The sequence below is a fragment of the Balearica regulorum genome, chromosome 11 (genome assembly GCF_011004875.1).
Source record: "Balearica regulorum gibbericeps isolate bBalReg1 chromosome 11, bBalReg1.pri, whole genome shotgun sequence".
Lineage (NCBI taxonomy): Eukaryota > Metazoa > Chordata > Aves > Gruiformes > Gruidae > Balearica > Balearica regulorum.
Genome location: NC_046194.1, coordinates 15136956 through 15150368, shown reverse-complemented (window position 1 = coordinate 15150368; position 13413 = coordinate 15136956). Strand labels below are relative to the sequence as shown.

Below are 13413 nucleotides of genomic sequence, written 5' to 3'. Positions count from 1 at the left end.
ATGCTATCAGTCACTTACCAAGGATCTGCCATAAGTGAGCGATCTCTTAGTCTCAGGTAAAGAATCTCTACCCTTGAGAGGCATCTCTGCTCAAGGGGAGAGTTACCTGGCATGCAGTCCAGCTGCAGTTCAGGGAGAGCTCCAATTGGGCCCATCCTGATGGTAAAATATATAGGGTGAAGTAGATGGCTGCTAATCAATAGTACGGCAACATATTATGTCTTCATTTTAGCTCTGATATCTTGTTCTGCACTTTGGTTATCTTGCACTTCTGGGTTTTAAAACCACCTTTCAAAATACTTTTCAAAACATCTTCACTCCTTTGTCCATAACCAAGGGCTTTCCAGCTCGCAAGTTCACCCCAAGGACATGAGGTCTGTTGTTCCTTAGTCAGCCTGAACCAAAGTACAGCTAGGAGTCAAGTGTGTCTGTCACACTCTCCCAGTCTACAATTATTACAGACCATTTGATAACAATGCCAGTCTTTCCTCCTCCTTTTTGGGGGATTTTCAAAGAGCCCTCATGCTCCCTACAGCTGCTAACAATGTAAAATGCAAAGATGAAGTGGTGGCCTTTCAATGGATGTCACTGATTGGGAGGAGAAAGAAATATGGAAATTAACATTCTGATGAATTCTTCAGGGAATGTCTAACTGAAAATCAAAGCAGCAGAAATCATAAAGGGGGACATCCCTTGGTGAGTAAAATCTCAGGCAGCAAAGCTCCTTAGAGAGAATAAGACTTGTCATAAGTCCCTTTCATACCCTTGTTATGCTCCCCAAAGATTCACACAGTCTCCCAAAAGACTTCTTTGGATGGTTATGATTGCACGAGAAAGCTTATGGTCTCATTATCTATAGAGAGGACACTGGTTTTAACAACTCAGGTATATTTTCTTCTCAAAACTAAAAAGACTAAGTGCTAGCTTTATAGGTACACACCCACTCGTAGAGATATCAGCTGCACATACTTCCATTGCAGGACTTTGCTGTGTGTTCAGAGGAAGAAATCTTGAACTGGACTGTAACCAAAATTCCCGATTCTGTCAATGCTAGCATGCAATGTTGGGCAGAGCATTCAGTTTGCTCTGCTGTCATATGCTGATTTGGATAATCAGTGTATGCAAGAGTATAAGTACCATGGCAGATGCGATACTTTCATTTCTTACAGCTGATGAGAAGCTTTATTTGTATTTGTAAAATGCGTTCAGGTAAAAGACATTCTGAAAATGTAAAGCATAACAATGCAATTTACCTTGTAGGGTTCCCCAAAGAGGTTAAAACCTGAAGCAAACAGATCTTCATCTTGCTGGACTTCCTGGTTTCTTCTCTCCCATTCTTTCCGCTTAAGCGCACTCCGGTCTTGCTCATAGTGACTGAAGAAGAGAAAGGAAAAAAGACAACACATTATTTTCCCCATAATTTAGTTACATGTTCATTACTATCAGTAACAGCAGCAAAACATCAGAAACAATGCAATTCCTGAGGACAATTCTGAAAGAAAGAAGCAGCCACTAAATAATTTTCCTAAATGTAAATTTAGAATCATAACACTACATGAAATTGGGCAGTAGGACAGTCAGTACAATTCTAAAATGAAAACAGACAGAAATGTTCTTTTCAAATTAACATAGCATTGCGCAGAAGAATAAAATACATTTTCACGCATCTGTGTGAACAGTCTGTAGAATACATGTGCGCACGCACACAAACGCACACACGTGCCCACAAAGAACGTGCAGAGAAAGCAAACGTGAAGTCAAGGAAGCACAGCAACATCTTCAAATCCGTTTAACTGTGTAACACTTGTCTCCATCCATCCCAATGCTCCAGTTCAGCCTCATGTGATTTAGACCACCTAATTCTATCCCATGTACTTGTTAAAATTTATGTATGGCTTCATTGCAGGCGTCAAGGGGGTTTTAAAAAGTGCTTTTGTAGCAGGCTCCCAGAAGAGACTTCAGGATAGTCGATTCCACTATCAGATAATTCTACACACAAACAAAGAGAAAAGGATCTAGCGCCTCAGCGTAGCAATGGCGAGTGGCACTTATCTGTATGTCAGCTTACTTTGTGCACCTGCCAGACCTAGATGACAAGCTGAGAGACCACATTCACTTTCCCCTGAATAGCACTGAAGTACTTTGGTCTCTTGGCTTTGCAAACTACCTCCTGCTCCTCTGAGGGAAAAGATACAATTAAAACCCTGAAGGAGGGGGAAAAATAGGAAAGGAAAGAGGAAAGGAAAAGATCCATGCTTCAACTTGCACTGACAACCTCTCACGTGACAAGCATTAAGGGACACTTCTGTGCTTTCAACCCATATTTGATTTGTTATGAGGCTTTTGGCTCTGCTTTGTGTCATTTAATTAGCTACCAAATTCCAGACGACAATTTGAATAGCAGATTCAGTATATGCACTGATGTTATCTGTTGCAAGCAGTATTTCCCTGATAGATTCTGGGCATGCACGCACATATCCATGCACACCCTCTATGTACAAATGCATACGTACAAACATACATATTACATATGTAACAAAGAACAGTTAATTCTGCTATCTATAGTGAGAATGAATTAAATCTCCATAGAGCTCCACTGCACTTGGAAGATAACCAAATATCTACAACTTTTGCCTTTTTAGCTCAGCGTGATGTTGTATTGAAAGCTTCACACCGAGAGATATAATGAGGAATGAACTGCACAGTGATGAGGCTTTAACAGTGTATAAAGTCACTGATTTCTGAGTGAAACCACAATTACTAATTTGAAGCACCAGCTAATTAAAACCACAGCTATGTATTTAGCCTCTTGTTATACCTACTGCAGTTTATAATTATGAGGACCTCTTTATCTACTCAATTAAAGTTCTTATGATTCAGGCAGGTTGTGTTTGAACCTGCAAGCCCTGCGGAGAGCACAGGGAAGTATATGTCTGTTGCCTGATGACTCCATGTATCCTTACACTCATATACTTGTTTTTGTACAAGGAAGGAAAGAAAAAAAAAGCAAGACTAATGTCACAATGAGACCCCTAAATAAAATATTTGAATTAATAATTGGTTTAAGCAACTCAAGATCACTCAGGCTTGGATTGAATAAGGCTTGAGTATGGCTTGTAAACTGAATGCAAAGCCAACTACATAGGCTGAGCTGAATGATTTTCATCCACATTTTCCTTTTCCAAGTTAGAAGGATGAAAAGATGCTACATTTTATTTATTTATAACACCTCCTGATGTAGTGACATCACTGGCACCAACATCAAGCTCCAGAACATTGTTATAATCACTCTTGGCATTTTTGCAGAAGCTGTAGTACTATTTGCTGGTTTCCTGGGGGAGATGGAAGGGAAATTGTTGTAAGCAACAGCCGCTTTACTATACTATACATTATCATATTACTGAGAGAATACTGCAAACCACAAGCAACCTGCTCACTAAAAGGTGAAGGGGGGGTACAAGTCTCCCTTTCATGTCCTAAATCAAGATTAAAATCCACTGGTATGGGAATAAGTGAGTACAAACTGTTTCCCAAATCGGTGCACAAAGATGAGGACAAGGTTGACTCCATCTCTCCCCACAACTCTTCTGGAGTAGGGGGCTCGTTTAGCCCAGGAATAATCCAGCCCAGGAGCAGTAGAAACAGACTGTATTCACCTCTCTCATGGGACACGTCTCCAGGGATTTCTTTGGCAGTTTGACCCATAGATTGTGTGACTCTTGCAGCAAGAAGTTATGAAGTTATGAGCCCAGGCTCAATACCAGCAGAGTGGATCTAGTGTAAGCAGGATTTTATATCCTGCATAAGTAATCTTTGCTTATGGGAGCAGTCCTATCCCAGGCACTGCCAGCATTCACTTCAGAAAGAATTATTCATGAAAGCCAGAGCCGCGTTTTACAGCTTCCCAATGGCAACCTTGGCCTGGAGTTTCAGGGTGAAATCCTGGGCCTGTTCGAATCAAACTGCATCTGGGCACTGAACACACAGATCACAGAATCACAGCTTACAGCACAGAACAGATCTCACCCTTCACATGAGGTTCCAGCACTTTGTTATCTAAAAGCTGGCTCTGGTCTCAAGAATGCGAAGTGTTTAGGGAACCAAATGAGGCATTATGCCATATCTTATCTGAGAAAAAGCAGCAAAGGCTCTAAGACTATTTAGATATGTTTTATGGCATGTTACAAAACCACAAATTCAAAAATTATGAAAAAGGCAGTAATTCAAAGTAACATCATTACTTTAAAAGACATTAACTTAAGCTAAGACAGTATTTACAGTGTTAACAGCAAAAGGTTGAAAAATCAGTATTTTCCAACACAACATACTGAGGAGCGTGTGTTTATGAAAGGTATCTATTCCATGCACCCAAGAGGTTAGCACAAAGGCGCATCTCATGCCCTGGACCCCCACAATGTTTACAGACTTCCAAACTGTGAGCATCCGTTTTACGACACAAGCAAAGCTCTAAGTGAACTGCTACCTCTGCATCAATCCAGATCTCTCTTATATTCTCTTGTGAGGAATAAATAAATAAAAAATTTAAAGGTTCATTTTGATACCCACTCACACAGTCACATCGCAGCCTTAAGTGTATGAACTATCTATTCAAAAGGAAGTGCTCGCTCATCCTGTCAGGTCAATTACTTGGCTTATTTCTCTGCAAATGTACTTTTGCTATGGGAATGCTTGACAGGACGCTGATTGTGGCTATGGAAAGTCAAATATTGTAAGATCATACACAGATTAGAATAACAACTTCTTTGGGTTCCTCTTTGTAATCCAAAGAGGGATACTGATTAGATCTTAAGGCTGCAGTGCACTGAGAACCTAATGGGATGCTCTCCAGAAACTCTTAATGCAGCCACAATCCAATCTCTGGGACTTATGTTTAATATTTAGCTTAACTAATGTTCTGTGAAGTACAGATATGTGATTAGTGGTGAAGGTGTTGGTGAAAACTATAGTCAGATACCACGAGTTCAATCTGTCTCATTAGTATGAGAAATACTTCATGACTCCTCTAAAGCCAGGAGAATAGGAAATCACAAATACAGACTTATGCAAGCATTTTAAAAGAAGATATTTAGAAGAAAACAGCTGCAGGCCACGATACTCACTGTATCTGAGAGGGCCAGTTCCCTAGACACAGCTATTACGTGACAATGTAGTTTAAATACATGAGCTTTATTGTTTTGTTACCACTTATTAGATTAATAATTGAATTTGAATGGGGAAGCCTGTACATAAATCTGAGAAGATCAGGAATGGTGAGCAGTAAGAATGCTACGAGAGCACGAGACCACTGATCTACAAATTACCAGCATGTTAGGTGCAGCAGAAAGAATTGTAACCACAACTGTGCTACTGTTTTGGTATGTTTAACATTGCGGCAGGCTGCAAATGCATTTTGAGTAACAGCATTTGATACTTCATCCTTTAAAATCAGGCCAGCATACATCCATTTGTCCTTCTTCTCAGCTACGGACCCCCTAAGGGACAGCGGTGAGCTGATGCACCGTGACAGGCCAGGTGCTCAGCCTGTATGAATCTCCAGAGTGTCGGCAAGGCCTATGGAGCTGCACCCTTCACACCCACTGCGGCCCACGGTGGCTGCAGGGACAATCCGGATCAAGCGGAGAAGGTGGCTGAGGCAGGAGGAGGTTACATCAAGGCAAAAGATAACAGGCGTGCAGGTGGATTTTGGATTGGAAGCTAAAAATGTGGATCTGGCTGTAAGAGATGGAAGTCAGATACGCATTGTCTATAAAAAGGAGAACTAGAAGAAGAATAAAATTTGGGGCATTGGAAAGGGCAGTGCAATCATCTGTGGTGTAAGTGAGAGGATGCGGTACAAAAGATCTGGAGGGAAAAGAAAAAAACCTTTTAGGACAGACTGCAACAGAGCAAGAGGTTAGAGGAAAGAGTTATAGGAAAGCTGAAGAAATAAGACCAACAGCTGAAGGCTGAGGACCCAGCATTTGGGGTTTATTTTCAAAGATGTGATAACTAAAGCCACAGAAGTAGTCTCCCAAAGAGCAGATGACTAGGCAAGGCAGACAAGCGCCTGAAAGACAGGAGAAAGAGTAGAAGAAAGAAGTCAAACCAGACGAGTTTGAAGGAGTAGTCACTGTGATGTGAAGAAAAAGTAGAAGAGAAAAAAAATGATCAAACACCTAATGTTGCAGAAGATTCATGAACAAGAACAGAACACTGCTGTGTTGATTCAGCCAAAACAACAAAAGCCCAATGGGGAAAGAGTCAGTAAAAAAGCTGGAGCAGAGAGGCTTTACAGTAGTGACAACTACATCCACAAGGATAAACGAACAACACTCAAGAAAAACAGCATTTATCCACGAGTTCAGGAAGAAATAGTTGCTGTTCTCAATAACATGTCTGAATTCACAAAAAATGCTTACTATGAGCAAATCAAATATCCCCCTGTACTAGTTCCACCTTCCTTAAAATAACGGATATGCCTCAAATGATGAAAGAAGTTCTCATATCAAAATCTTTGTCATTTGTGGAAACAAGAAGTAAACACAAGCTTCTAAACTAAGACACAGTGGATATAAAATGATATAAATTTGAGAACTGAAAGTCCTTATCCCAGGTTATTTCTTCATAGTTCTCCCTTTGGGGCCGAATCGTTGCTCTGCCACAAGCACTCAGGAAGTTGGTGAATTAAACTCAGGAACTGGGCTTCCTCGAAAACTAACTCATAAGCCTGCACAACGTATTAATCATCAAAACCCACTCATGAACATATTTGACTTACATAAGAAATCCAACTCAGGTCAATGAAAATATTCCCATGCTTAAAATACATACTTGCTTTTCCACACCAGGGCAATTCTTTTTCATTGCAAGTAAAAAAGTAAGGCAAAAAGCATTTCACCTCATAATTAAATTAGGTGATAGACTACTTCTAGCAAATACATTACAATGGGAATTCACCTCCACATAACGCCAGATTTATCTCACCATAACTCCACTGATTTCACGTAAAAGCAGGGTACCACAATATTGTACAAGGGAAGGAAAACAGGCTTCCTGGGTACGTTCAGATTCTCCTAGTTTACACTCTGGTATTTCAATACATTTATTCCAAATGAAAAAAGAGGGGGGAAAAAAAAAAAAAAAAAGAAAAGCAGGTCTTAAATTTCATTGCAGGTTTTAAAGTATATTCAGTAAATGAGGGGAATTTCAAAATCTGATCTTTAAGCAGAAATACAGCCAACTTAACATATCTTCTTTGCTTATCTGAAGTCTTTGTTTCACTTAACGATAAACATTATAAGCAGTACCACACTTAAAATAGCAAAATTCCTCTTCCTCTGTTTATCACCATTGAACTTGCATCTTTGTCCTGGTAACTATACTACTTGACAGAGACCAATCAAGCCATGATAGAATAGCTTTACAACTTCTCACTATCTTTCATATTTAACACTTACTTTAATGTTGTGTTCTTCTTCATAGCATGAATGATTACTGAAAGTATCTAGCACAGAACTTATCTATCACTGCACTTCAAGATAAATGATTTATTTTAAAATATAGAATATTCTGTCTTTGATGTTCAACAGTTCTGTAGAGAAACACTCGAGATGGTCACTGGTTATCTATCCACATGAGCTAAATCTCTTAACAATTTGCATTAAAAACAATGCCATTCCTGTAGCACATTTGATAGAGAATACAGAAGATTAAAGCCTCCGAACAAAATAACACCCAAGAGACCCCCTGAGCAATTTATGGAAATTTAAGCTAGGAGGCTAAAGGTTTGGCTTATATTTGTCATATTCTTCATTCTTTTTAGTTATTTCCCCCCTCCTCCAGTACCTAGAAAATGTTATTTTCACTCAATTTTCTCCTCTTTTTGGTATTATGAGCCCTAAACCTTTCCCTAACGTGAATTTGGAAGGAACGATTCTGGGGGAATGGATGACAGAGATAAGCTCCTGAATAGTAAGCGTATAAAGAATAGATGAGGTTTCAAAGGGGAGCATTTATTGTTTCCTGTATCATAGCACATTGTCTTTCGATATGATTAGTTATCAGCCTGAGTTATCAAAAACTGGGATGAAATAAAGCGCTTACGCAGTTATGCTTCATTGATGTCAGCTAGGGGAGCATGAAAATCTCCATGAAGTTGGGTAATTGATGTGTAAATCAGAGCTCAATCACTCTGTAATAGAAATGGTCCCACTGAAAGTATGGTTGTTGAACAGTATTGCAGAGGGGTGGGAAAGAAAGAGAGAAACAGAGTCAAGATAAGACTTATTTATTAAAAATTATAATAACTGGCAATTTACACAATTTGCTCTTCAAGAGAGAAGTGCTGTCAGATATATTTAAATGCAAGCTGCAGACCACTATATTTGGATATCCTTATTTGGCAATAATTAACTGTTTCTGTTTTATTAAAATGCTTTGGGACACTGTTATGGATATTTAAAAAGCAAATTAAATGAATGCCTTTCAAAGGCAACACGTGTAAATGACATCAGCGATTGTAATTTGGTTAACAATGTGCGTTCAAGGTATGTTTTGGAGTCCTATTACAGTCGTCTTGTCAGTTCAAATTTGCAGTATGAGAAACAAAAGCAAAACTGAAGGAAAAGGGGTGGAGGGAAGAAAACTAAAGAGAAAAATGGTTATAACCACAGCTCCAAAAGGATGTTAGAAGACAAATAGTCATTAGAACATCAGTCACATAAAATAGCTTTCTAACATGCTATATTTCTAAGAGTAAACAGCTGATACGTCAATAAAAAAGCTAGTTAAGATAACATTATGGGGATTATTTTTGTTGTTATTTTTTTTCTTTTAATAAATGAATGCACATTAAGGCATTGATATCAACTTCCCAGAAACATCTGGAATCCAGGATTCTAGTTATGATTTACACTAAACCACTGACAAACTGTAACAAACTTAAATAAATGCGAAATTTATGAGTATTTTTGGCATCAAATGAATTATACTGAGGACACAGGAGCTGAATTAGGAAGCTTTATCAGATGGGTAATGTGCTGTGACTGTAAGGGGACTCTGATTATTACAAGGGGGTTGAATAGGGAAGGAGGTTCAACCTAAATTCTGAATTTCATCACCCTTATGAGTTTAATAGGATATGACAGTGTCTTTGGTTTTTTAATTTTATTTCTTTTTTAATTCCATTAATCTCTCCCGGGATTTGAAGTTTCTTCAAAAGTCACTGATGGCAACGAAGCCATTAAAAGTCTTTGCCAAAGTATATACTATAATTCAAACATATTTCACAGCATATCTCCTAACGGCTTCCTAGCTGCCATCATACTTCAAATGCCCATCAGCACCAGCATTCTATGTATTTATGTGTTACAGATGAATATGGTTGTGTTTAGCTGCATGCTGTGCATTATTCTTTATACACATCAACAGCGAGCATGGCGTAGTGCTACTACAAAGCGTGTATTTGTACATATATTACTCCCAAGGCACAACGCTAATATGATGCAATTAAAGATCTTCTGACAATGCCTGTTACAGTCTGGTTTTCCTTCACCTGGATACCTCAAATTATGAAAAATTTTGAAAATGTCCAAGTTTCTTTTTCTACATTTACCATTTTCAAAGATTTAAATGTATTTTAATATATGAAAACACAAAATCTTTAATTTATTATCACATAACGTGTGCAGATTGCATTCTTACATCTCAGCTGAAAACCATTTTGGAACTCTACTTTCATCTTTACCTCTTTTCATATTTAGAATTAAATTTTTTCATTAATATTGCTACTTAAAACTGTCCTGGGCATGTGTAGGATGCTTCCTTAAAAATGGAGTCCACACATTTGTATTTTCTTGAAATATTGGCAACGATATGCAGGAGACAGCTAACAGAAATAAATCTAGCCTTTTTAAAAAACGTTACAAAACAATCATTGATTAACACAACCTTTTGGAGACAGATGAATCAGCAGACTCAACTGCTTGAGTATTTTATCACTGAAGTGTTTCCATGCTACTCCTACAGCTCTAATAAATGCATTCATTTACTAACAGGCATCTTTACTCCCTTGAGCATTTTCACATGCTGTGCAGCTCTTTAACCACATGTTCTTAAACTTAACGTGTGCTGAAGAATACCACCACAGGAAAATTAAGAGTTCAGTAGGATGACTATTTCATTCATCAATTTTAGATTGAAGGAGAAATGCATGCAGGTCTCTGCGTGCAGTGCACGCATACAGACTGATCCAGACACCTCGATGCACAGAAAAATACTACTGTAAGCCTAATATAATTTAATTGATTATTTAGGACACTGGCTAGAGAAATTATCTTCTAAATAAATTATTCTTCTCTCAGATGAAACTCTATATAATTGCCTCCATTTCTTGTAGTAATATCTACTAGAAAGGAAAGAGATGATGAAATAAATGCAAAGTGCTTTTGTTTCAAATTCAAGTAAACATGCATCCCCTTTTCAGTGCTGCTGTGAAATATATTGCCCATCTTGGGCACTGGCAAATTGCATGAGATACAATGATTTTATAGCTTCATGAGACTTAATGGTCATCACCTTGGAAAGAACCTATGTTTCAAACTCCAAATTTTAAGCCTTCCTCCACTAGACCTTAAAAAGCCTCACAGCACCAAGGTGCCTGTAACACACAGCTTCGGAAAGAATAATAATTTTTTTTTGTACTTATTTTTCCTAAATAGATTCACAGTCAACGGGTCAATGGATTATCATCATCATTGGCTTCTAGTGAGGAAGATAATCTATAGCAAATACTGCTCATGTCTTCAGCAAACATACAACGTTTATTCCTCATTTATAAAGAGAGTATAAAGTATGACAAAATAATTTAACCAAAGCAGCACAAAGTTCATCAGCATTGCTGAGGTTTACATCCTTTCTAAGGGCATAGTTCAACTTCAACTGATGCTACTGGCAATTTTCCCAGTGAATTCAATGAGGGTTAGATGGGACGTAGCCATTTAATAATGACAAAAAAACCAGGTCTCATAACACAGCCAGCTCTAAGCAGCAGCAACTTATTGGTATAAACTAGCTTTTCTGTTATGTTTCTCATGCTAACAGAAATATTTTTTTATCCACTGCCAAGAGTTTAAAAAGTCTTAAGTACAAACCAGCACATGCCAGAGCTACAGAGCTTTTATGGTCATTATTTACAACGGAGATTGAGTGCATAGATTTCCCGGTCAGCAAATGCAGATCAAATGAAATTTAGGAATTTCTTAAAAAAACAAACAAACAAACAAAAAAACATCAAGTGGGATACCAAATAAGCTTCCCAATCTACCCCACAGGCAATTACTGCTTTAAGCTGAAGCACAATTTTCATATTTTTTTAGTGATGTTATAGGTTGTACACATGACATCTCAACCAACTGACTGGGAAATAATCGAATTTGCCTCTATCCCACAGTAAGCACTGATACACACACATACACCAGGCAGCAGATCACAGACCTTGGCACTGAGAAAAAGTAAAGCAAGTGTACCGTGCTCCCTGAAAAAAACCACCACCCTTAAATTTAACTAAACACGGGAACGCTGTGCTATTAGGGATACAGCACATAGGTGTTACTGACAAGTTTGAAACGTGCCCTGGGAAAGATAAAAATGAGCACTTAAAAAAAAAAATTGTAAAATCATTTCACTTCTTTCGACATAGCAAAATCATAACACAATCTTATTTAGACGGGCCAAAACTACAACCTCGTGTCTAAAATTATTTTAATTTTTAAGGTGGGTGTGATGCAAATGATTATCCCAGTACTGCAGTTTCCAGAGCCAAACAGAAACTGTATCTCTTTCCCCAATTATGTTCTGAATATGTTTGAAATCTCACAGGTATAACTGACTTCTTGAATGACAGAAACATCACAATGAAGAAAACAGGGCCATTTAAGGCCAAATTCCCAGAAGTAAGAAAGACCAAAGCTCCATTTAACCCATCGGCCTCTGACAACAGTAAACAGCAAATGCCCAGTAAAGCCCCTAGAACAGAGCAAAGCGTTCCCCAAAATACTGACATTGCCCTGAGAAATTTTTGGCACATGAAGCTATGTGTTAAGTAAAAAAGACCTGGTATCTTTGTATTTAACATCTCTAGAAGACTTTTCTCCAAAGAATGCTTGCAAACAGAATACTCGGTGGCAAAGAGTTACACAACTCATCTGAAAATTATTGCCTTATCTCAAACTAGGTTTACCACTCCTATAGGTCTGAAAACCCTATTGATTTAACAAGATTGATTGCATTTTATTGAATATGTGGGAAGAAACTTCACATACATTTTTGGGGGGCACCTACATTTATTACAAAGAGACAGGAAGCTCCTGTGCTCTTCAGTCTCTGGAGAATCTCAGGCGCACATCCCACGGCACTAACTATACCATGCATTTTCAAGGCCATACACATGGATTACTGCATCCTGAATAATAGTTACTTACACTCCAAACCTTTTGTACTTTTGTCCCTTCTGCTGTCAATCAGCAAATGAATATCACTTATTTTCATAACACAAACACAATGCAAGTGCATCCTTTTTAAATTCCCTACTATCAACCATTTGTCTAACATCATACTATGTAACATGCAAATATTAAAATGCAATGTAAATTGAGTCATATATATTGGAGGCTGGCCAACTCCAGCACATTTCAGTATTTAATAATAAAATAGTCTAGTGTAAAAATTGCAAACTAGTTTCCATCCTGTTTTAATACTCCCTTAGCATGAGAAGAAAGTGAATGTGATTTTGTTTAAATATTAAACATTACATCTCTTTTGATTGTTAAAGTATTATTAAAGCTAAATAAAATGTGTTTGCAACCTCCTTCCTCGGAAGTCTTATAGGTCACTGTTACCACTATTTTCTCCTTCTAGCTAGTTTCTTTGGGGGAACTCAAAGCTCTTTACTAATCAGAGTAAGTCATGCCTGATTACACCTCTGTGAAGGAGCAACTACTGTCAAGCAGAACAACTGAGGCAGTGAAAGTTTAAGCGAGTTGATGATGGTCATTCAAGAAGTAAGACATGGCTGTGGGATGAAAACTGAGGAGTCCCGACTCTCAGACGTTAAACTTCACCGTAAGTCCAGCTGTAACTTGCAACCATTCATCTACCACTGAACCGGAGATGACAGCCATCAAGTTGAAATTTAAGACTATCTAACAATACCATACAGCAAGAAGGAATTATCTTTATGTGTGTTTCCAGAACATTGGGTCATACACCGTGAGACAAGTTTTCTCCTGCTGAATGTCACTGGGAGAGGTCGGCAAGGATGTTCTTATTACATTTGCTGGACGGATGGAGTGTATCAAATGATTTAATTTTGTGTAGTGCCCCACTTACTTTGACAAACTGATACTGCACAGGGCA

The 13413-nt window shown here is 38.2% G+C and overlaps 1 protein-coding gene across 3 annotated transcripts in view; it reads right to left on the bottom strand.

The window, feature by feature from the left end:
• The window catches only part of AFF2 (ALF transcription elongation factor 2), a 348828-nt gene that overhangs the window by 259836 nt on the left and 75579 nt on the right, over positions 1-13413 (bottom strand). For all 3 annotated transcript variants that reach the window (XM_075763452.1, XM_075763453.1, XM_075763454.1), the window contains exon 2: positions 1254-1374. In XM_075763452.1, the coding sequence (XP_075619567.1) occupies positions 1254-1374 (121 nt within the window). The remainder of the gene's footprint in view (positions 1-1253; positions 1375-13413) is intronic.